This window comes from Xylaria bambusicola (assembly GCF_022495145.1).
Source record: "Xylaria bambusicola strain CBS 139988 unplaced genomic scaffold F5B22scaffold_5, whole genome shotgun sequence".
In the NCBI taxonomy this organism is placed as follows: domain Eukaryota; kingdom Fungi; phylum Ascomycota; class Sordariomycetes; order Xylariales; family Xylariaceae; genus Xylaria; species Xylaria bambusicola.
Window position 1 is genome coordinate 23472 of NW_025953558.1, and position 23880 is coordinate 47351.

The following is a 23880-nucleotide window of genomic DNA, read 5'->3' on the forward strand; positions in this document are numbered from 1 at the left end:
CATACTTCATCACTGGTTGACCCTTGACCCTCAACTTCCCAAACTCTCACCTGTCACCGACTGACTCTCGCTCTAAAATCCACTTTCGCCAATTGCCGTCACCGCGTGTTTTCCTTCTCACATCGTCTCGCGCTTTTGCCGCTCCTCCCGCCATTCCCATCACACCTACCTATCTACCTACCTACCTAGGCATTCAATCTCCCGCGCGCTGTTATCCCAGTACCACATCGAGACTCAACCCCCCTGCCACGATCGGTTCTGCCACTGCTTACGCTGCTTACAGTGCTTACAGTGGACTCTTCTTCCGCACCAAGGTAAGTGCGCTCACATATGCTCTTACCATATCATCTGTTACTCACCGTTTACTGCTCACTACACTGCAATATCCTCTTCGAGTCTCATCAACACCCTTCCATGGGCCCGGATCCGGGCCTTTTCTCTGCCGCTGCCTTACAATTCCCTCGCGTCTCTGTTCTCCAATCTTCCCTGCGCATTGTATCCTGCGCCTCTACGGATGCGACCGTGAATCATTTGCCGAACCGAAAGGCTTGGCACATAGTGTGTTAGGCCATTATAGATAATGCGTGGCTACGTACCTATGCCCCCCTTGCCTTGACAGCCACCTTTCAGCTTCCATGTTCATTCACATCTAATCTGGCACGGAAAGCTCCTTTCTTTACCACCTGAATAGACTAATAAGATAATTACCTTCAGTGACGCATCATGGCAACGGACGACGCCGGGGAAGGCCAAACCTCAACCGAATTCTCATGGCTGTAAGCATCTGATTCTTTTCAACACAACGAGGCCAAAGCCGATTTACAGTTTTCACTAATGATGAGTTCCATAGTGAGCCACACCCGCTTTTTTGCATTATCCTTGTTGGCGAAAAAGTGGAGGCCTTTGGTATCCAGAAGGATTTTCTCATTGCAAAATCAACCTATTTCCAGAAATATTTCGCCGAAAAAAAGGAACAGAAAGTCGAAGATGTTGTTCGGTTCCCCGACACCGACCCTGTTGTTTTTGGCCTTGCCCAGCTCTTCATGTTCACTGGCACAATAAATCCTGCGTCTCAGCGGCTACCAGGCTTTGATCTAATGATAGCAGTATGGAAGCTTGGTGATGAGTTGGGCATTGACGGTCTGTGCGAGGAGGCTCTCAGGGCCATGTCAGAGTATAGGGCCGCGACGAATAGTATTCCTGCCACAGAGCTCTTGGTGAAGGCCTGGAAAGAGACACCCGAAGGATCCCCCATCCGTGCCTTGCTTCTATCTTGGACCGCCGAGTATATTCGATCATCTGAAACTCGAGCTGAATTCACGAAATCCCTCCCTCAGGAGGTTCTAAGCGAACTGGTGGTCACTATGAGCCACCTGAACTCTACACCTGTTATCCAGGTGAAGCCACCGTCTTCTCCATCCTCTGCTCAGCACAAGAATGTCCATTATCTGGAACAAGGAGGCGAGGAGCGAGAAGCAAAAACCATCAAGCATCGGCACTCAGATGGCCTGACGAATCGTACTAAGAAGGGGACTCCGCGTCCATCACAACCACAACCCGCGGTGTCGACCAAGCCTTACAAATCGAGAAAATCTAGTATCAACATCACTGACGGGAGGCAGTTCTCGCCAGATCACAAGTTAAACTTCTGTGCTGACCTCCTTAATCGCATGCTGAGTGGCCCTGGTATGTATACTTCATCCCACATTTATCGTGATTAACTGGCCGAACGTGTTATTTGAATTTTATCCTATACCCAACGCTTGTTATCACTCCGAATCTGCACTTGCTAGTCATGTTCAATCCCCTGTTAAATATCGACTGGTGCGTCCGTCGCTAAGTTGGTATAATTCTATGCTATCCTAGCCTAGCACTATGTCTGCTTGTCTACTATGGCATAGGGTGTCGATTCAACTGATTTAAAGGCTAATATTATCGAAATAGGATTTTGGACTCGACTTGTTGGTCCTTTCAGGGAGCCTGTTAGACCTGTCGAGGATGGCGTGCCGAATTATTTTGACAAGATTAAGAAACCCATGGATCTTGGCACGATCAAGAAGAAGATGGACAGCGGCGAGTACAACACAGCCGAAGAGTTCGAAACCGACGTCAGGCAAATTTTCGAGAATTGTTATACATATTGGGGTCGGGATCACGATATGTCGGCCGCCGCAGAACGATTTCAGAAGTCATTCGAAGAAAAGTTTGCTGAGATGTTCAAGTGGATCAGCAAAAGTGCGGGAGGCTCAGACACTGCATAGCATTTCTGTTCAACTATTACCGTGCGTGCATCTTTGGCCTTTTATGGAAGATCCCCTTCATCTTTCGGCCATTATCGCCTCTCATTCATCTGGAATGCGTGTGTAAAGGATCGACTTTCAACGGATAATAGCCGGGCGTTCAAGGACAAGGCGTTACGGCGAACTGTATATTCTCTCTTTTTCCCTTCGCCTCCTGGCTATTTTTTTTTCTCCCTCTTCGCTTCCATCCGTCTCTTCATGTTGTTGACGCGTATGCGCTTGCTCTGGTTCTCCGTGGGGTATCGCGAAGGTACGAGCGATACATGCCTAATATGTGTAGCATGCACTGGCGTTCTGTATTTCTTCCATCTATTACCTTACTCTTCTGGCTATATCTATATGTTACGGGAGTCGTGCTGGAGCGGGGACAGTGGGCGGTGGTCTCCTTTTCGTGGAGATGAAATAGATGTTATCGTTTGAACACCGGATGCGATTGAATCGACTAATGGGCTGTGTTGGACGTAGGCACGAACGGTAGATAGATTAGGAAGTCAGTCAGTGATAGCGATGCGTTCATTCTAATTGCAATACTTACCCGTTTTCAATTTAACCTTGCGTTTTTTTGAACTTGATACAGGCACTGGAAATCCTGTTCACGCTGATGAGGTAGATAAGCATAGCAAATAGTCTTAGGGGTATTGATCGTGGCTCGTAACTAGTAAGATTCTAGCACAACGACCCTTTCATACTATGACCAGGTCTAATTATACATATGTAGCATTGCTCTGAGGAAGTCCACATCTACATGGTGAAGCGCGCCGTCTATCCAAAACCTGACCGCTATGCTTTCTAAGGAACTATCAACCGATGTGGAATATGTACTGTACTCTGTCGTCTATTTACGAAAAAAACAAGTAACTGGGAAAATCTTCGCCTTGAATACCGCTTTGTATACGTCTGATGCGGCGTCATTATGGGTTAGGCTTCGGTGACGTCGGAGCGGCTGAAATTTGACCGGCGTTCTCCTTCCTTTTCTGTGTGGCGCCTTTGCCAACAATCTTTTCGGTCCAGTTCCATACGGGGCTAGTACTTTGGTCTTGCTCACTGTCCTCACTAGGTTCGGGCTGCTGTTTGTGATTCGCGTGCCGGCCATAAACCATGTCCATATCGAATTCACTCTCGTCTTCACTGTCAGCAAAGTCGCGATCACTCCAGGTGCCCGGATCGACTGTCTCAAGGGGAACCCGCGACGGTGATCCTCTGTAGCTGTGCGATGTCTGCGATTTACTATCCTGAGAAGTTGGCAGGTCTGGTACGGTATCTGTGGCTTCGCGGGCTTCACTTGTAGAGCGCCGATGGGTTGTAGATTGAGACGTAGGGTCTTTATTGCCGGTCACCGTCTGAGTGGAATCTTGAGATCGACTACTACTGTTATCACGAGACTTGGCGGTGTCCTGCTGACCACCTTCTTTCGTTTCGGTGCCGGTCTCATCTGGCCCCTCGTCCAGCGCCTTTGCTTGTTCGGCGTTGCTTTCCAAATTATCCCGAGTACGGGCAGCAGCAGAGTCACTGAAATGGGCATCGACCAAATGTTTCACAACAGGCCACCCAAAAGCATTGGCGAAAGTGCGGCGCACAATAATGTTATTGTGCGCATCGGGTTCTAAGTTGACTAGAACCTTGCGCCAACTAAGATCACGGTGGTAGGCTCTAGCAATTTTCTCTTCGACTTTCATACTCGAGCTGTCAATAACTTCGTCTGGTTCTCTCTCGGGGTCGGTATGTAGACGATCATCATAATCATGAGTAGATAGAGTTGTGTCTTGATGTTTCACGCCAGCATTATGATGTTCTATCGATGAGCTTCCCAAGGTACTTTGGCTCTTGGGTGATAGATTACTGCCACGGGTTGTACTCCTTCTATGAATCATTAGTGTACCGGTTTGTCGTTTCTTTAGTGGTGGCGGGGGAATATCGGACGGATGATAGATTCGGTCATGGAAAATTGTGCGTGGGCGCTTCGATGGATCTAGCAAGAATTCTACAGAGGGTAACTTTGGGTTGAGAAGATCACCTGCTGATTCAAAGAAACTCGTTCGAGGTGGCGCAGTTGTAGTGTTATTCTGGCTGTCGTCCAGTTCCTGACCTGATGAAACCTTTGTTCTACTTGAAGATGCCGAGTTGCTTGCCGCATCATCGAAGTTCAACGTTTGACTACGCTTGTAGATTTTGTTCTCCTTGGGAGATCTTGAGGATGATGAGTTTGAGGCTTGGGTCTTTGATTGATTATGTCCCTTGAAGAGGTTGAAGAACCCGGAAAATGGAGAGTCACTGCTGGCGGTTGTGGTTTGACCTAGCTCCACTTCCATATTCCGTGAAGGTGCAAGGTTCAAGCTGCGTCTATCGTCATCAACGGTAGCGTTGCTAGCTGGCTGAGGTACTTCATGGGAGTTGTCGTGAGGGGTCCCGGGGTTGGAGGGGGGTGTTACCAATGATGATGTCTCTTCTGCATCTGGATTCCAGAGGCCTTTCCGAGATGACATACCGGCGCCGGTTAATTCTGCCCACCCAAATCCGACAACTGTTTCTACCAGACCGGCTTCTCGTCGAGCTTTCTCGACCCGATCAAGACCTTGCCAGTCAAGGAATAGCAGGCAGCTTGTGCGTAGAGGTACGATACCATCATTTACTACATTGGAGTAGACGGTTCGATTACGAAACTTTTTGAGTGCCACATGTGCTGGGCCAGTCGGCAGTATCCTTAGTAGTGGCTTTGATTCTGGTTGCGATTCGCCCATAACCCTCTTATGTGCATTCTCTCCGAGAGTCCCAACAATTGCTCCCCAGCCACTTCTAGCAATAGTTGGTGCTCTCCACGTTAACCCTACATCTTGACCAGTTCTTCCCACCAGGCCAAAGTCTAGCGCAAACTTGACATACAAGGGATTCTCGTTGCTGAGGCCGAGAAATGGCGTAGCGAGAGCGATAAAATTGATGGGCCGTATGAGTTCGAAGAACTGAGGAGAGTGTTTCTGGATATAAGCAACGGCATAGGTCTGAACAAGGCCTCCAAGCGAGTGTCCAATTAAACTGATACTGGTTATTCGAAATGTTCGTTCGTTCTGGTTATGGCGGCTTGTGGTTGAAGTACTATGTGTGAGAGCTGGTTGCCGACTATGATGATCCTTTGCGCTAGTTATTTGATCTGCAGCCTTTTTTGAGGCAGGAAGAAAAGGTTGATCCGGAAAGGTCATCGAAAGGATATAGCGTGCTAAGCGCTTCCCAAGAAACTTGATACCTCGTTCCGTGCGTGTAGCGTTTCCAGAAAAACCTCGAACTATGACTTCTTCGTCAGAATCATCAATCCCGTCCTCATCGTCTACTGGTGGTCCCGATTGACATCCATTTTGATCAATAGTTTGGCTAGCTTTCTCTCGAGCCTTCCTTATCTTGGCGTCGACTTTGGCTTGCCTTGCCGTCGCGTCGATACTTTCCTTCAAGTATAACATATCTGCACCAAGATTACTATGCAATCCGTGCGTCAAAACTACGAGATGGACGTTTTTCGGTCGTTGCGCTTTATTGGAGTCTGCTTCCTGCACGGTGGAATTGGAAAAGCCTTCGACTGTAGTACTGTTTCCTGGGGCCTTGGACTTCCCATGATCGCAGTCATCCCAGCCAGGGAGCTTCGGCGTATTCCATAGACTGGCTGTATCATCCACCTTTAGGTCTATAGCTCTTGAAAAGACGCCTTTCAACTGTACTGGACTGCGCGCCTCTTTGGACTCGGGGCTCTGCTGAAAGTCGCTGACTTTGCCTGGCGGCTGGATGTGCGTCTGGCCCTTGACAACGGCGGTGCCGCCTAAGCTTAGACTCTTCTCGTCACGCGCAAGCAATATCTCGAAACCAACACTGGCGCTGGACGAGAAGATGACCTGGGAAGAAATTTCGACGATCCAGCTCGCACTCCCATCCTCGCCGCCTTCAACTGTACTGTTGGCGAAATCACCTCTAGCTGCACCCATTCCGGCATGCTGGTGGATGTTGTCGGGCACAGTCAACTGGCAGGACCAGGTACCGGCAGCCTTGAGCATGGGCTCAAACTCGGGGATGCCATAGCGACGGGGGTTCTCGAACTTGGTATTCGGATCATAGTGAGAAGGGTAGGCGGACACGCTCAAAGTATAGGGACCATGGACGAAAGCGGCGCGCAGAGGCAGTGGCGAGGTATTCCGAACACGGAGATGGAGGACGTCGGGCGATGGAAGGATGCGATCACGCGAGGGTGTGTAGGAGACGGTATAACGCACAACCTCGCCAATCTTGACGCTGCCTACTTGATGTAGGAGGAGCATGTTGTCAGCGAGCGGTGCGGTTCATTGTTGGCGGGTGTTGGTGAGGCCAAGAGGCAAGCACGTCTATCGAAGTCGAATTACCTTGAATTGAGATCTAAGGTCGGAGGTCTGAGGCAGTAAGGGGAAGGAAAAGAGGTGTAGGATTGTTTTCAGTAATTGAAGAAAACAAGCAGCAGTGCGACGTGATTTGGCGGGCAGGCTGATCCATCCATTCATGCGGGTTCCCCGGTAGGATGAGGATGTGTTGGCGGACAAGAGAGAGGGAAGGGGGGGGGGTTGTTAGCTGGGAGTTGGTCAGCCCGAAGTTCTGGAACCTAGGTATAAAATGACGAAACCATGCGTGTCTTAGCGTGGCTTGCTCGTTATCGATACCTACATGTACTGTAGATACCTAGATACCTTACCTATTGTATTTGTAGGTTCCACGGGAAATCCCAGCCCTGAGCCTGTACTTATTAAGCTTAATTTCAGCTCAGAATACAATAACCCGTCTTCGCTCTAGAGGTAGATAGGTATAGGATCACTTTGGATCTGAGCCGTAAATCATCATCTCCCAGTAAGGTATCTATCTATCTATCTATCTGTACGGGCACATGTCTAGTCGTTAGTATTTCAAACCTCTCACCCTTTGCAAGCACTCGGGCTGGGCTGTCTTATGGTCCATCAACTGTGGATTCGGGGACGTGAAAGAAAAAAGGCGTGAAGCTTTGTGAGCTATCATCGGTCCCCAGATCTTGGAATCAAGACAGCGACTCGCTGTCAAACACATACTTCATCTTTGACTCATCATACGCGGTATATACATGCCAGAACGCCGCCGACGACGTCAATCATGACAACATTGACTCCTCTTGCTCCTCTCACCATTCACATACCGCATAGGGCGAACGCAGGACCTGAAGAGGCTGGGGTGGCATATCATATGCTATGCTATGGCTTTATACCTGAACCTGACATGGCCCGATGCTGTCTCAGCTAAGCTGATGTTGCTGCATGGTTGCCTGCCAGTCTACTGGATTCTGCTGCACTTGGGTCGAGAGGCGAGTAGGGTGCGTTGGCTTGGACCGGGTTGGGGGGCAGGTCAAGTGTCTGCCATCTCACTCGCCGGAGTTTGGAACAATCAGTAGGAGGTACGGTAGTCACGTTGATCACCACCGGCCATATTATCATTTATCATGATTTCACCACCATCATCCACCTACCCATCCGCCGTCAACCATTATCCCACCTCTGCTTTTCTGAACCAATCAAGTACGCATTTACACCATCTTCTAAGCAGCGACGGCCTCTCTTTCGGGGTAGTACTACCTATGTAGTAAGTCAGTTGACAGAGACATGTCTTTCGTTACTACATGTGAGATGATGCAGCTTCCCGAGTGTGTGCAACGCTACAACAGGCACACGGGCACGCACATGCACATACACATACCTACCGTACACATACACGTACACATACTTAGGCATGTGAGAGATCATCTATCGATTGTGCGCCGCCTCCGATCAGTCTTGTCTTGGGTCGGTCAGTGGTGGATTCCCATAATAGATAGATCAGTGCTGGCAAGTCCGGTAGCGGGCTGGTCGGCAACTAGTGTAGGTACTATAGTAGTAGTACCTCCCTCCTGGTAGGATGGAGTGGACATGGGCAAATGCAGATGGATGGATGGATGGAGGATCATGAGGATTGGCATTCTCTAACTGCACACTAGGAAGGGCAAGCTCGGGCAAGTAGGGGTCCATGAGCCAGCCACACACTACAGCACCCATCCTCTCACCCGCCTCTGCCCGCATACTACCTACCTACTACGTAGAGCATGTCTGTAGACACACTAGACATGGAAATGTTGAATGGCAACTTGAGAGGATTCACTCACACCTGCTGTAGTCGGGTGGTGGGAGATAGAGAACAAGGAACGAGAGAAATCGGGGTTGGGCGCTTCACATCTCCAGCTCTGTCCAGCCAACCAAGACAGCATGACGAGCCTTGGACGAGCATGCACGGCGTGTCAGGTCAGGTCAGGCCAGGTCAAGGATCCCAGAGTCAGGGTTGTCAGAGACCTGTCTTTGGTTAGGTTGCATGGAGCGGACCGCACGCACCAGGGCGTGATCTCTCTCTCTCTCTCTCTTCTCTCTCCTGTCTCTCCAGCTCGCTTCATTTCTTCATGGGTACAGTGTACATAGTAAGTAGGTACTTAGGTATGTAGTTAGTGATTTTCCGGTGCTACTCAAGTGCTACCTACGAAGTAAGCTAGGTTAACTATACTTCCTGTGCCTGCTGTACCTACACTATTCAGACTATTGTACAGAGAGGTTGGCGTTGTACCAGTCCTACATACTTAGGTACTTGACTGCCAATGCCCAAGTACTTACCTACCTATGCAATTGCATGATTCTGCTCCCTACTAAACCGGACGCCTCTCATCAAATTGCGTCGTTTTCCTACTTTCTGACAGTTAAGGCCCAGCAAATTGTCTGCCAGCTCCGGCCACCCTTTTGTGTGCATTGCGCTGCCTGATCATTGGTGATCCAATCCGCCTTGGTACGGCCAGCACTGCTCTAATGCAGAGTGCAACCGCTCAATCCAATCAACATCCGAGCCCACGACGTGCAGGTGGCCACTCAGGAGCAACCAGTTGGCTGCCTCTATACTGTATCGGCACGTCTCCTCATCCAACCGAGCGACGGTGCTTTGGGCTTCGCTCCGCACAACTCGCACAACTGGGCTCAACTGGGCTCTGGGGCTGACGCGGTAAAAACAGTCACGGACGAATGGCTTCCTTGCAGGGTGTCGCCGGCAAGCCGTATAGGCATAGACGTCAGACAGCCGCTTCAGAGAACAATGATTGGGAGCGGCCCCGAGGGGAGTCGCGTCATTCGTTGCCTCATCGAACCCGACAGCCTGAAATACAAAGGCCCGACCGCAGGAAGCCGAAATATTCGTCTCAACCATCAAGGCCATCTGAAGACTTGGATTCCCACTCGATGCCTCCACTGCGACTTCTGACTAGGCCGATGACCCCAAAAGCTCGGGGCCGGCGACTGTATGACGACGACGACGACGACGACGATGAGGAGGAGGACGACAGCGATGATGATGATGCTGAAAGTGAGAAGGAACGGTTGAAGGAGCGCATGCGATCGAGATCTAGAGTCACATCACGAGTCACATCACGAGTTACATCAAGAGCCGCATCGAGAGCCAGGTCAAGAGTGAAATCGAGGCCAACTTCCCGAAGTAGCCAGTCATCCGATTCCGTCAACCCAACGCCAACACGGTCATCATACATACATATCCATTCTGTACCCTCTGTGCCCTCCCCTGGGTCATCAGCTGGGAGCTCAAGCGACAACTCGAATGATGAATCGTCTACTTCTACTCACGATTATCGTATGAAGGCTCGAATGAAGGAACGGATGAATGGTACACCAGATTCCGAGCCGATTGCCAACACTCCAAGTCGTAGTCGGTCTAGGCACAAATCCCGGGACAGAATTGTACCCGAGATTGAAAGTGCCACAGAAGATTCGGAAGACCAGGTTATTTCTGTTCATCCTCGTGTCGTCGTTAAGAGATCATCAGCATCTCAACGTAGGCCAGCACATCAATCGAGATCCCCAAGTCGTGCCCCGCCACATCATCGAGGTCTCGAGGTGCGTAGCGAGGCGTACACCAGTTTCGCTCCAAAACGGTATGTAGGCATGATGCTGCTATTCTCGAGCGCCCTTGATGACCAGTTACGTCTCTAGTACTCCTAAAAAGTATTATCATTCGGACGTTTCGTATTCCGGAAAGCTACCATTCTCGCGATCACGAGCAACGTCGGCGTCACGTGTGACATCTTATAGTGTAGGCTCTTCATCAAAGCCGTCACTCGGCAAGTTTTTCCAGACGTCCTCCCTCCCACAGTCTTACGAGATGGACTCCAAGATGTAAGTTGAGCATGACGAGAAGGTTGTCAAAAAATTACAGGAGACTTTCTAACAAGCCTATAGCGGTACGTGCGTAGCATGTAATGATGGCATTTCAACCAAGAAACTAGCGAGGCTTAAGTGTGGGCATCGATGGTGTGACAAATGTTTGAAAAGACGCTTCAAGGTGTCAATCGAAGATGCTCAAAACATGCCTCCGAAGTGCTGCACCGACGATATCATCCCACTCAAGCACGTCAATGACTTGTTTAACGATGATTTTAAAAGGTCCTGGAATGAAAAGTTCGCGAGTTTTCTTAACCGAGATCGGAACTACTGTCCCAGAGCAAAATGCCGAGAATGGATTCGGCCGGCGGATCTTCGCCATCACAACAATGGCCGCACTAGCGCTACCTGCAGGAAATGCCATACTGAGATATGCGGCCTATGCTATAAGAAATGGCACAAATCGAGGCGTTGCCCCGTAGATGCAGATACGGCCCAATTTGAGAGAGTCGCGAAAGAGGCAGGTTGGAAACGCTGTTTCAACTGCCAAGCCATGGTTGAGCTGAAAGAGGGTTGCAACCATATGACTTGGTATGTTCAGCTCATCGTCTATTTGGTCAATGCCCCTGAATCATTTCTAACCAATTACAGCCGTTGTGGTGCTCAGTTTTGCATGATGTGTGGGTCGAAATGGAAAGTCTGTGATTGTCCCTCATTCAGCTATGATTTAAACGAAGAAGACGATTTCGGCCATGTGCAGATACACGTACCCATGGTAAGCCGAGAACGTCTCGGAGGTGCTGACGGTCTCGCTCGCGGTGCACACCTTAGCTACGGGCAAGAACCACGACACTATCGCGGACACCGAAACAGAGGTCGAATTCAGAGACCGTTACAGCGTGATGATAATGATGATTACGATGATGACGAAGACGACGACGACGATGATTATCTTAATGACACTGGCGATGTTATCGATATGGGAAATGGGCCACCCCATTTCTTGAATAACGACTACCGAAGAAGAGCACATAGTGCGGTTGCACCGCCCGTTCCTCCGCCTGCTGTACCGCCGCCACCACCTTCGGTCACGCTTGAACGCCAAAACTCTGGTGCCAATTATGTCTCCGGGGTAAATAAAGCACGAGGTGTGCGGGCCTCTTCAATGGAGAGGCGACTGGCAGATAGGTTTTCAGAACAGCGCCAGAATTCCAACTCCCGTCCTTTTGGTCCACCCATCCCACCTTCCACTGCTCCTCCTATGGGTATGGGCCTTCCACCACTTCGTCCGAACCCCATGGTTCCAAGTCCCATCTCTCGACGCCACACAATGGACGACGACTTGTACGACCTCCCCTTTGATCCCCGGTATGCGTCGCACTCTATACCTCGAAGACACCCACCCCATAACTACATGGACGACTTCGCTGTACACGCACCTATGGGCCGACGACGCTTTCGCCAGATGGAACCACCGAAGCCTTCAGAGCTTGCTGGACTCACAGGACCGGGCAGTGGTATGAACCGAGTATACGAATGGGTGAATCACGTTGACCCATATCCCCCAGACAACCAAACAGTTGCGTGAAACAACAAGCAGCATTTCTTGCTCCTGATAGGCTCGCGTCGACGCACACTCGTTTCACGTTACGCTAAAATAAACGTTCTTTTATGCCGAATTCTCACGAAACCAAGAAATATGACATTGATATCACACATTGAGCACGAAGAAACCTGTACACCTAGATTGAAACCTTGAAATTTGGATGGCATGCCCAATGCCTCGCATTTCCCTTGTTGTAATGATAAGCATTACATCTTCTGCCTCCGTAGCTGTGGGGTTTGGATTAAGGCGGGCTGTATTCCTTCAGTCTTACGTTCATTGGCTTTGATATGGCGTTTTGTAAGGAGGGGGAAACGGTTCGAATATTGCATTGAAGGAAGTCAAGGTGAGAATTCAGTCGTTTCTTTATTTAAGGGAGGGAGAGAGGTTCAAGGATTAAATAAATCAATAAAAAATAAGGTTTGCATTCAGAACAACTATGAGGGCAGAGCATGTTGACTAACTCTGACATTTCCGATACGCACCGCATGCTGATAATGACTACTCAGCGTTACGCCAGAAGCTCTCACACGGCCAACCCCAGCTCTGATCTGAAGCCACCCAACCAGCCAATCAGCTGAGCGATCTGTGACGATGGTTGTACATAAGCTATGATATATATTAACCCTTGATCAGGATGACTAGAGATACGATTTCGCTCTAATGAAATAGGCCGGTCCTCCCCGGAGCACAACACCAGCGATACACTACCGTACCGTATTGCTCACAATAAGTATCTACCTCCGAAGGTAGGTGGTTTTTGAATGAACAATGTTGCAATCGTAGAGAAGAAGAACGCCAGTCTCCTTCTCTACCAATGTGTATAAGTGTAACACCCCCTCCCCCTCGCCCTGAGTAAGTCGTATACATACACTGTATCAATACGCGCAGGCATGTGTGTTATATGCGCGGAACTAATGAGACTCAGCCCTGATGATTAAGATACAAGCTTCTTTGATATCTACTCCATCGTTTCTCTCTCTCTCGCCCAGGACCTGACGATTTATTAGCTCGGTCTAGTATCGATACATAGCCTGCGGTAAGGCCTGCTTCTCTCCATCCTCGTGGCTGGGACGCCGGCCGGCGAGGATATGATGGTTATTGGAGTCGCCTGAACGCGCCGTCTCCGCCGAGTCGTCGTACTCGGGAGGCGACGCCGACGTCTGCCCGAGTTGACATATCGGCGAGACTACTTCGGGCGTTGTGGAGGGCTCGTAACCTTCGTACCCCGGCCGTTGTGGACCTTTGGATTCCCGCTGCTGTTGCTGCGCGTGGTAGAGTGGCTCGGATAGGGGATGTACGAAACCCTCGTGGCCCGAAGTCGCGGATAGCGGGGATACGACAACAGGCGATGTCGGGCTCAAGTCGCGGGATGCCGGGGACGTCGCCGTCGCCTCTGGGTACCGCGGTGGCGGCGGCTGGCCGTCGAGGTCTGACGTTGGGGGTATATCTAGGCCAGAGGGTATGGGAGGAGCGCAGATCTGTAAAGGCGGCGGCAAGGGTGGGCATGCTGGTGCTCGCGCGGATGCTTGCGGGCTCCTCACGGGCGGATAGGTCAGGGGATGGTGAGCTTCGCTATGCGCCGGGTATCGTGCCCCTTGTGCGTCCCTGAATGAAGCGTGACTCGTGGCCGGCGAAGGCCCGTTCGCAGTCCTCTGTGCAGCTGGATATACCCCTGCATGCGCAGACCCTGGGGCTGTCGACATGGAGACGCTGCCGGCTGCGCTGTCAACAACGATATGTCCTAGACCCCGCACATTGCTAGAGGCAGTGATAGGGACTGTGTAGCCTGACAGTGCGTCACTGCTGCTGGCGGGATCATGAGGCCCGCTACGCGGCGTATGAATCCTCAAGTCAACGGTGACGTGGCTTTCGAGATCGGCGTCTTTGGGGAAACCCCCTGTAGGCGAGTGATCTCGTCGTCTTCGTCGAATTATGGCCCAAGATAGAATGAGTAGGAGGAATATTCCGAAGAGCCCGCCGACGACACCAAGTGCTATCTTGACATCGTTGTTATTGTCATCATGGTCATGACTATTGTCGGGATTTGTCTGTTGACCCTGAAGGCCTACGGTGGAAGTGGCACTGCTTGTACTGCTAGAGAGCTGGGATGAAGAGCTGTTGGTAGCGAGAGTAGCGGTAGAACGGGTTATCGACTCGGATGTAGCAGAAGTGGTAGTTATGATGTTGGTAGAGGTTATGCTTTTAGCTATGGAGGTATTCATAGAGGTAGGTTGGGGCCAGTATTGCGATGTCTGGGACGTTTTTGTTGGGGAGTTACTGCTCGTACAGTCGTCGTCGTCGTCATCCTCATCCTCATCATCATCGTCGCCGCACTTATTTCTCCACTTCCTCTTATCATGCCTTTCTACTAACAACTCCTGGGAAGTGAGGCTCGATCCATGGCCCGATGATGTGTCATCTCTAGCTATAACCTCTTGTTGGGTGGCAATCGTCGAGGTCAGTGTGTCCGGCGTGAGGGACTGAGAGTTTAATTGGGGACGCATCGCAATTGAATGCTATGAGAGGGGAGCAAGCTCCTTTCTTCGCCCTTGAGGATTGTTGATAAGCGGTCTTCGTGCTATTATCATTCATGGATGACCATAATACCAAAGTACCCGTACTCCGATTTCCGGATCAGATGGAATGAGTTATAGGTTCTATACTTCGATGGAGAATCGGTTTATAGTGTTTGTTATCAACAAAAAGCATCGTACATACACACAGTTGGAGAATAGAATATCTCATAAGAGACAGATATGTCAAGAATATGGATTAACACTTTAGACACGTGGCGGCAGCAACGGGAATTGAGAGGACAAGGTCACAAGACAAGGCTCTCAGACGAGAATATATTCTATATGTAGTAACAATATCACTCGCAGCTTAGGATGGCAATCACATTAGCTCGCTACTAAAATGCAGACTGCATTTCTGCGCTTCGCCCTTGTCAAGGTTGCGTTGAGCTATTGAAGATGGTGAACGACGTTGGGGGTAGTTGAGATACCATATGGACTACGCAACGCATGGGCGACAAGGAGCCTAGGTGAGACTAAAGTCGGCGCCGTCTCGCATCGCGAGCAGCCACGATGGCCGGGGACTAGGATTGGCGATACAGGGCTGTAGACGGATGAGCCCCTCCTGTGAATGCGTTCGCCTTGAGGCTGGCTCATGTTGCATTCCGCCACCCCGGCCCCTACTTCCTACGGCTCACATGGTAGCACTCGTGACGATGTAACGCCGAATACCACGCAATCTCGTAGCGCTCCCCGTGTCGAATCGGGTGAATATCCCTGGGTCTGGAACACGGGCAAAGTGTCTTTTCTTCTTAGTGTGGGCACTTGCACTGTTTTAGGTTCCATAGCCGTCAATAGCTCAGAGGAAAAGGCTTGGAAGGTGTTGTTGCCGCGAGGTTGCTTTCGTAATCGATTCCCCTCATAAGCTTAGCTACCTACCCCCCTCGATCAGCAAATGCCAAGTTATCCCCCAGCAAGGCTGAGCGCCTCAGTGTGACGGTGCGAGGGTATGGTTGACCCTTTTGGGGAATTTCGCCTATCTCACAGGACTGGCCACAATGAATAAGCCTTTGCTCAGATGTCGACACCAGCGCCACATGACTGTCGGTTTATTGGTGTGTGCTGTGCTACACAGTAAAGTTCCCAGACGACCAGATTTCAGTCTCGAAACAATTAGCGAAAGGAATGGTGTTTCGATCGAACATGTACTACCCCATGTCTTGTAACGAAAACAACAACCCCCAATTCACTTGTCGCATCAACGTTCTTTGCCTGCGATCAAGACCGAGCGTAGAGGGGCATGGCTCGCTCACAGAACATATCCACGGAGGTGACAATCTCATGCGTTAGGGTCAAAGGTTATGTAACATCAATTCTAACCGGGTTGGCTGGGTTCGGGCCTCGTCATCGTATCATTGCTGATAGAGTGGATCGAACATGCAATGAGGCAGGAAAACCTCGTTAAGCCGGCAGATAAATGATGATTTGCTGCTATTTAGGGAGTCGCATCGAAGCCTTATGTATGTGTGGTAACTATCAGCCAGGCCACCTAGTTTGACACAACCAATGGATACAATATATATTTGGCGAAGCCTCGCCCAAGCCTCTCTTGGGGGCCAAAAGTGAGCACAACTGCGCCTGGAACGACATCAGAACTGCGTTCTAGTAACATACTAAGAATAGATATCTACTTAAGCACTCACAGTCTGTTTCGGTCTTGAGAAATTATCTACCTTGCGATGTATGGTTCTTGATAGTCAAGAGTGGCCGTAGCTGGCTGCTGAGTACTCTTTATGTACAGGTTTCAGGCCATGAGCACCTAAGGCCCCATCGGGTACCACTCTAGAGTTTCATTCAGAGAAAGATTACACTATTAGGTATCGAGCATCCAACTGCCCTGAAAGTACTATCAGAGTCACAGTGCGGTCTTTGTCAATCATACAAATACGTGCCAAGCTTGTATGCATCTTGAGAAGGGCCATAATCTCAATTCGTTATCCGAGTAGCTGGTTTCTCAACTAAGCTCACTATCAAAGGGGTATCATTCATCAAACTCTAGTAGACATCGGGTAGCAGAAATAATAAGTGTTGGGCTACGATATATCGTAGATAATCGTTCTGCGTTACATAAACATCAATAAAGGCTGAGAAAAACGACGGCAATCGATGATTTATCGTATTTGGTGTATTTGCCCCTGCCTTTGTCGATCTCGTGGTAGCGGTCCCAGAAGCGGTTATAGAGGGGCTCCAGCATCTGTTGAATGTCTTTGGCGAACATCTGCCGTACCTCTCGCTCCATGCTGTATGATTTATGACGGGCCACCAGCTCATCAAAACTAGTGTTAAATGTCTGAAATTTGGTTTTGATAGCATCTTTGTCTTTGCTACTCAGCGCCTTAACGATCGAGGCAGACTCATTCGAGCCCGAAGGTGGCCGTTGCGTGCGATTGGTATGAATGACGTCGAAAAGGTGTATGGATACTTCTTTGCAGGCGTCGGAATAGAGAGCTTTTGCCTTCTTGCGCCAACTGTCTAGCCCAGAAAGCCGACCTTCTAGAAGGGGTTTCAGGTCGGAATCTCGGATCATCCGCTCAATTATGGTGATGTTATTGGCCAAGAATACCCCCAGTACGGACTTAGCTTTCAAGAGCAGTCTGGCTTTCTGTTCGAGAGCCGACATCAGTAAATCTATCGTATCAGTACAATAATGCGCAAATATCTCTTTCCCGTCTGCACCAATATCGAAAGATGCTAAACTAGGTATCGCATCCGTGCTCGTATTTGACGGAGTAGTTGACTTCCATCCACCATCGCCCAATGAAATCATAATGCTAGAAATTGGGCGCAAGAAGTCGACCATGGTTTGTAGACGTTGCATCGTCTCGGATACCACGGGAATTGGCGAACCATCAGTTGGTAGAGCCTGTATGGAGCTGACCTTGCGCCTCGTATCATCTAACAGCTCAGCCAGCGACATCTTGGCCGTCTCGCGTACTGGTTTAAGCGCTGCGGCTAGGGTCGCTTTCAGTTCGCCTGTCCTGGCGTCGAGGTTGTTGGACAGACTAGACATTATCTCGGTCACCTCGTAAGCTAGGTAACAGTCTGTACTGAGATGAGCCTTAATGTGATTATTTAACTCCCGGAGAGTTCTTGCTAATTCCGCCAAGGGGGCCTGGCAAGTGGTCTGGAAGGCTGGACCCCAGTCCTGCCTCATGAAAATATTACATATGTTCTCATATTCAGCAACGAAGAGTCCCTCAAAAGCCTGAGCATACATTCCGATGCCATTGGTGCCTGACCGATAGATAGCATCGGGGCTCTTCTTCTTGGCCGTGTTGACGCTCGCATAAGCGAGATTCACCAAGGTCTGTGACAAATACGCACCCCGCGCTTCAGAATATATTTTTACTAGCGAATTTTCGGACGAACTGTTGCCCGAAACGTATGAATTCATAAGGCTGAGTTTGGATATCGTGTCTTGGGACAGTAAGGGAAAGGGTCTGTCCTTAGTGATATAATGTAGGGGCTCAATAGATCGCGGTGTTTCAGCTCGAAGCAACTTGTCGAAAGAATTCTCGAGCTGGGTATTTCCGTTCTTGACTAAACGTTGGAGGTCGCTTATCGTTTGTTGGTTGGCGCGTAGATTCGAGGTTTGCATATTCTCGAGGGCTTTATTTAGACGCTTGATCGAGTTGAGGTAATTGGACAAGCCCGCTTTCTCCGGCCCTTGGCGGATGATATTTTCTTCGTCATCCTTGGAATCGGCGGGCTGTCGCAGCTTCTCTATGGATGCTATAACTGCATCAATGTCTTGAAGGGGGTGGCGAAGTTAGCTTGCCAGATTTCCAAGGAAGGAGACTGGATGAAGTCGACATACTGTTGCCTAGGGTTTGGAGTCTTTTGGTCTCGCCGTTGAGGGGGCCCGATACGTCGCGGACGCTCTTGCCGGTGGTCTCCAGCCTAGTTAAACAAGCCTGGATCTTCTTGGTAAGCTGTGTGGTCTTCTCGAGGCGCGAATTCAGCACGTCGACTTCGGCTCGTGCCTCCTCGTCGGCCGTGTGACGGCCGTTGCTCAAGCCAACTGCCATGATTAGTTCTAGCTATATGGCTTGCTAGCGCACGGCGATGATTGCGTAGGACATCAACGAGGGTGTCTGGTCTACTCAAGGATTGAAGGTGGTGAGGATTGCGTGTCGTAGTTTGAGATGGACCAAGTAGGTAAGTACCGACGTAAGTAGTACTATCTCCTAGGTACCTAGGGAGGTACATATTAGTAGACCTGGTTGGCGGGGTTTAGTGGCGGTTTTGGCGTCCACTGAGGTACTTGGTGTCTTAGGTAAGTACCCACTACTTGTTAATGTTCTATAAAAAGTACAGAGCCTCTATGTAGGTATTGAGCTTTATACAGACTACCTACGTATATAGGTATAGAGTCAGGCCATTAATAGTAAACTCCTGTTGTTCTATCATCCTTTCATCGTATCCGGGCGAGTTGTCTTGCATCGTCCTTATGTACTGCTCTCTCCTGTTCTTAGTAGTTCACGATGATCTAGGGGCGAACGTCAGTATCAAGGTTTCTCGAAGCAAAGTAGTCCCCCACGAGTCTTTGCACAGTGGTCGCAATGATCTCAACATCAGCTGGCGATATGTTGTACGGAGGGGAGACGATGATGTGGTCTCCGTTTATACCGTCGGCTGTCCCGGACGAGGGGTATACGGCGATGCAGTAGGGCTTCGTTATTCCCAGCTCGGCTATTCCAAAAGCCACCCCTAAAGAGCTATGAAATGGCTCGTTCGTCGTCTTATTCTTCACGAATTCAATGCCCCAAAATAGACCCTTACCGCGAATATCACCTACATGTGGGTGACTGGCAAGCAGGTCTTTCAGCCTTGCTGATAGTAGTTTACCCATCTTCGACACGTTCTGAACTAGATTTTCTTCGCGTATGATCTTTTGGACTTCGAGTGCGGCGGCACACGTGACTGGATGTGCCTGGTACGTCTGGCCGTGGACAAAGCTCCTATGAACCATCACGTCTGTTAGGCGGGACGAGAGACAGGGCTGTTGTGTCAACACTCACCCGGTACCGGCTTCGAAAGCTTCTATCACTCGTTTGCTCGCCAAAACCCCAGCGATTGGCTGGTAGCCTCCACCTAAGCACTTCCCGAGAGTCTGAATATCAGGCGCAGCGTTGTCGTCTTGTTCCCAAGCATGGTAAGTTCCTGAACGGCCCATTCCGCACATAACTTCGTCGAGGATGAAGAGGGCACCGTGTTTCTCACACACTGCTTTCATCGCTTTCAAATACCCAGGAAGGAAAGGCACACAACCAAGAGCCTGTGATCTCGTCAGATCCATTCTTGTCGCGTTAGTCCGCTGCTATGGCTTTCCACTCACTGCTCCCACAATCGGCTCTGCTACGAATGCGCACACAGTTTCGGCACCAACCCTCAGGAATTCCTTGTCAAGCTCGTCTGCGAGCCTCACCACATAGTCCGAGTCGGATTCTTGCGCACGTTTGTCTCTAAAAGGGAAGCAGCGTGACACTCGAGAAACACAATCGAGGAGCATCGGCTCGAACTTTTCCCGTCGCATAACATGACCACCAAGGGAGAGAGAGCCTAAAGTTATCCCATGATATGAGTGTTCCCGAGCTATGAACCGCATTCGGCTAGGCTCAGGTGGCACTTTTTCAAGATAATACTGTCTTGCTAGCTTCATCGCAGCTTCCATTGCCTCCGAGCCTGTTTTCTCAGTATAGCCATGAGTCAGATCTTGCTGTGACGAGTTGCAATATACGTACCGGAGTTGACTATATATGCACGCTTCATTATGCCATGTGTGGAGGCAACCAGCTCCTGGCAAAGTCTCTCGCATGCTTCTGTCGTGTAAAACACCGTTGAACAATACGATATCTGGTTCAATTGAGCAATGATAGCATTGTGAACTCGCGTATTGCCGTGTCCTATGCACGCAACTGCGGCGCCACCGGAAGCGTCGAAAATCCTACGCCCGTCTTCGAGGATAACATAGCTCCCCTCGCCACCAGTTATTCGAGGAAACTCGCATTTCAAGCTCCTATGCAAGACGGCGGATGTCGATATGGTTGACATGGTGAACGCTAAACGACTGCTCAACACCTTCTTTATACGCGCATGTTTTTTTATCGTGAGGAGAACAGCAAATGATATGCTCCCGTAGGCGATTAGGGGGAGAGGCTGACAATTCAAACGGTGGTCATTAAGGCAGATTCCCTCGTACTCTTTTTAATCATGACATTCATGAAATTTACATGCGAATAGCTACAATATGTTCGCTCGTCAGCCCGCTTTCGGAAAGCCATCGCACAAACAATATCTTTCAAGAGCATGCAATTATGGGGCACATTCCCGATCTCTTCCCGTAAAAGTGATAGGGAAAGTATAGGGAAAGTATAGGGATTGTGCGACCGGCTTTGCTAAAATCCTGTGAGGGAGCGTCACTTTGGGCAACCAAGCCTGTAACCGGTCTGATTTAGAGATCGGTGTGTCCACACAGAGCTTCCCTTGCTGCTTAGTGTCACATTTTGCAACAGGTAGCATACATAGGATAGGATACACAATCCTCGCTATGTAACAGTTATTGTAGTGACAACATCGGGTTTGGGATGCCCATTCCCGAGCCCACCAACGCTAGGACTAGTAGCACCTACACAGTTTCCACTCTTATTAGTCAAGTTGCTGAGAGCGTCGACGAGGGATTAGGTCGAAGGTTTCCTGCTCATTCCTAGGCGGATAGAAAAGTGTAGGTAGTTTTCAAGGGCACTCTCCAGTCACCCTGAGGTCGGCATCAGGAGACCATGTGATTAGGCTCAGGCCTCAGATAAACATGAGGGATTGAACTGGATAGGCTATTATAGAAGCGAGAGGAGCCCAAGCCACGCTATAATCACACTAAGGAATGCAGATGTGTGATGGTAGGCGAGTCACATGCGTTGTGATAGAGTCACATTCCCGAGCCCAAGATTTGGACCCAATTAGACTACAGTGCAGTAGGTGGGGTAGTCAAACCAGACGCAAGGTAACCATCAATGAACAAGTTAGAAGGAACTGAATCTTCACCGAGGCCGTACACGTACGCCTTGGCCCGTACAGAACCTGTACTCTGCATCAGGTGCTCGGACGTACCGCGCTTATGGTCTATGAGTTATACGGAAATGCAGTTGTCGTTTAGCTAGCTGATATTCCCGACAGGCATCAGGACCAAGATTCCGCAGTTATCCCGCCATCCTAGAAGATGAAGCTATGTTTGTGAGTAATGTTTACCCACCGGCTTTGTCAGCCGAAGATAGGCTGTAAGTATGGTGTTTCTCCATGTGATCTACGTCTCCCCCGCATGCCCCGGGCCGGAAGTGCTTACTGGGGGTCCACGCAAGTTCCCGTAGCCCGCAAAAGCACGGAAGATTAACATATGATCCCGGCAATATCTTATCAAGCTACCTATCTCGGACCCTGATACGTAGTACAATGTACAGAATTCCAAGGGTAATAGTCGGCGCGGCTAACTTGGTTCTGCTTGGTGTATGCGCCGCATGGTTTAGGCATCTCGAGCAGACCCTGGTTATGTAAGATCTTCAACTCTACTGTACACTACTAGGGATGCTCATCGGTAAGGTTACATTAGAAATGGCACTACACAATCATATGATTGACTGCATGATAAGGGTTCATTCATTGTGCGTTCGCAACAGAGAGTTTGCTCAGACACAAACGCCTTCCTGTACCCTGCCGAGCCCTTCAATTGGAAAGGGGCGTTTGGTATGAATGATCACTCCTCCTCCACCCCTTAAGGCATTCTATGATGGACCACGCTGCTAGACAATATACTTCAAGATGGGTATCTAAGACATAGCTCGATAGGGTGAGATGATAGATGAAGATATGGGACCACTGCAGACTGGGGTGATTATAGTATGTTGTACCTACGTGAATAGTGAACACAATTATTGCCAATGGCCTTTCAAAGCACGTCAGATCATGTAGCACGTATGACCAGGATTATTCAAATATTTACTTGGGCAATCATGTTAGCAGGCTCTGCAGGCTCAACAGCTTACACTACTGTAGATGCAGTTCGTAGTGGCTCCGACCGTTTCACCAACTACTTTCCCCCCCCCCCCCCCCCCCATTAACCTTGTTAACCCGCATCAGTCGACAACATGAAAGTTGATGAGGGGAAGATGTGCGTATCAGAGTGGAGGCAAAGGGCATAGATTGATTCGCTGAATACGGATAGCAGAATTGTACTCGGACCGATCAGGTAGGAGGCACTTGCTGGAAGGTCGGACTCGCAGTTCCGGCAGTCCGAGTTCATTAGTTAGGTAGCCAGGATTTTTGTGTCGAGCAAATACCGGGGAAGAGGGGCTTATCAAATAGCGGCATTGACATCATCTGAATTGGGGGACCCCATGTTTTACAATGTAGATCAAAGAACATACCCAGTGCTCTGCCCATTGGGTTGACTGATTTTACGAATTGAAAATACCCCGGATTCAAGTAATTCGCGATAACAAATCTAATTGATCTGGAAGTCATAGCTCTTGATAATCTCGCCCATATCCTCAGTAGTATCATTACGGATATTCACTACCAGACTCTCTGCAGGCTCCATATTCGTATTCGGGAAGCTATACCGGGGATTTATTGAATCTAATGACTATCTGCATGTGATATTCTTACTATACACCACTAGATGTGAATAGACGTAACTCTGAAGTCTGAAAGTAAATCCATCTCGAGGACTTCGGGAAGTCTGAATGTATTAAGAGCCATAACGTCTTGAAGGCTTGCAAAATGCTCCCAATAGGTATTATTCGAGGCCGGCTAGGTAAGCTACAACTCATTCTTGCGCTTGATAACTTCCCATGCCCTCATCCGTACGTTTATGTTATTACATAACCCCCGGTCGTCGGCTGTTGTGGCATGTCGCGTAAAATAACCTTATTCCTCACCTCGTATCCTTCTATGGCCAAGCTTAGATCCAAGACTTGATTGTCCCAAGTTAAATGCGGAGTCTATCTTCTGATTGGCTGTAAGTCTCTTGGCAGGTCACAGCGGCGGGATCGGCGTGAACCATATCCGATAGTATTACGTGAGCGGAGAACGACATACTTAACTCCGTGGTAACTGACTTTGAGCGAAAAGTCTCTCAAGTGGCTATCTCCAATTTCGTAGTTTTTACTTGTCTACTAGTATGGAACTATACGCTAGCTTGT

General features: G+C 49.5%; 5 protein-coding genes across 5 annotated transcripts; 2 read left to right on the forward strand and 3 right to left on the reverse strand.

Moving 5' to 3' along the window:
* Positions 1-375: 375 nt before the first annotated feature.
* F5B22DRAFT_406467 (Bromodomain-containing protein) lies at positions 376-2380 on the forward strand. The gene is made up of 3 exons (XM_047971524.1): positions 376-776; positions 851-1686; positions 1945-2380. Exons 1-3 carry the CDS (start codon positions 724-726, stop codon positions 2259-2261), a joined length of 1206 nt encoding a protein of 401 aa, XP_047834337.1. The 5' UTR covers positions 376-723; the 3' UTR covers positions 2262-2380.
* Positions 2381-2860: 480 nt separating this feature from the next.
* Positions 2861-6842, reverse strand: F5B22DRAFT_406438 (putative serine esterase-domain-containing protein). Its single transcript, XM_047971523.1, has one exon. The coding sequence runs from the start codon at positions 6593-6595 to the stop codon at positions 3212-3214; it is 3384 nt and encodes a 1127-aa protein (XP_047834338.1). The 5' UTR covers positions 6596-6842; the 3' UTR covers positions 2861-3211.
* A 3221-nt stretch (positions 6843-10063) lies between these two features.
* On the forward strand, positions 10064-12187 carry F5B22DRAFT_406616 (uncharacterized protein). Its single transcript, XM_047971525.1, has 3 exons — positions 10064-10522; positions 10586-11098; positions 11159-12187. Exons 1-3 carry the CDS (start codon positions 10320-10322, stop codon positions 12093-12095), a joined length of 1653 nt encoding a protein of 550 aa, XP_047834339.1. The 5' UTR covers positions 10064-10319; the 3' UTR covers positions 12096-12187.
* Positions 12188-12610: 423 nt separating this feature from the next.
* Positions 12611-15034, reverse strand: F5B22DRAFT_406644 (uncharacterized protein). Its single transcript, XM_047971526.1, has 2 exons — positions 14832-15034; positions 12611-14661 (listed from the first exon to the last, which is right to left on the reverse strand). The coding sequence occupies exon 2, from the start codon at positions 14615-14617 to the stop codon at positions 13127-13129; it is 1491 nt and encodes a 496-aa protein (XP_047834340.1). The 5' UTR covers positions 14618-14661; positions 14832-15034; the 3' UTR covers positions 12611-13126.
* Positions 15035-16760: 1726 nt separating this feature from the next.
* Positions 16761-20740, reverse strand: F5B22DRAFT_633776 (exocyst complex protein exo70; the record flags this gene model as incomplete). Its single annotated transcript, XM_047976886.1, has 6 exons — positions 16761-18436; positions 18504-18726; positions 19227-19647; positions 19708-19964; positions 20025-20371; positions 20431-20740. The coding sequence occupies 6 exons, from the start codon at positions 20738-20740 to the stop codon at positions 16761-16763; spliced, it is 3234 nt and encodes a 1077-aa protein (XP_047834341.1).
* Between the last annotated feature and the right edge of the window lie 3140 nt (positions 20741-23880).

Coding starts and splice junctions, on each gene's coding strand:
- F5B22DRAFT_406467 (XM_047971524.1), top strand. CDS start 724: ATGGCAACGGACGACGCCGGGGAAGGCCAAACCTCAACCGAATTCTCA. Junction 777..850: donor TCAACCGAATTCTCATGGCT/GTAAGCATCTGA, acceptor TGAGTTCCATAG/TGAGCCACACCCGCTTTTTT. Junction 1,687..1,944: donor TCGCATGCTGAGTGGCCCTG/GTATGTATACTT, acceptor TTATCGAAATAG/GATTTTGGACTCGACTTGTT.
- F5B22DRAFT_406438 (XM_047971523.1), bottom strand. CDS start 6,595: ATGCTCCTCCTACATCAAGTAGGCAGCGTCAAGATTGGCGAGGTTGTG.
- F5B22DRAFT_406616 (XM_047971525.1), top strand. CDS start 10,320: ATGACCAGTTACGTCTCTAGTACTCCTAAAAAGTATTATCATTCGGAC. Junction 10,523..10,585: donor TACGAGATGGACTCCAAGAT/GTAAGTTGAGCA, acceptor ACAAGCCTATAG/CGGTACGTGCGTAGCATGTA. Junction 11,099..11,158: donor GGTTGCAACCATATGACTTG/GTATGTTCAGCT, acceptor AACCAATTACAG/CCGTTGTGGTGCTCAGTTTT.
- F5B22DRAFT_406644 (XM_047971526.1), bottom strand. CDS start 14,617: ATGCGTCCCCAATTAAACTCTCAGTCCCTCACGCCGGACACACTGACC.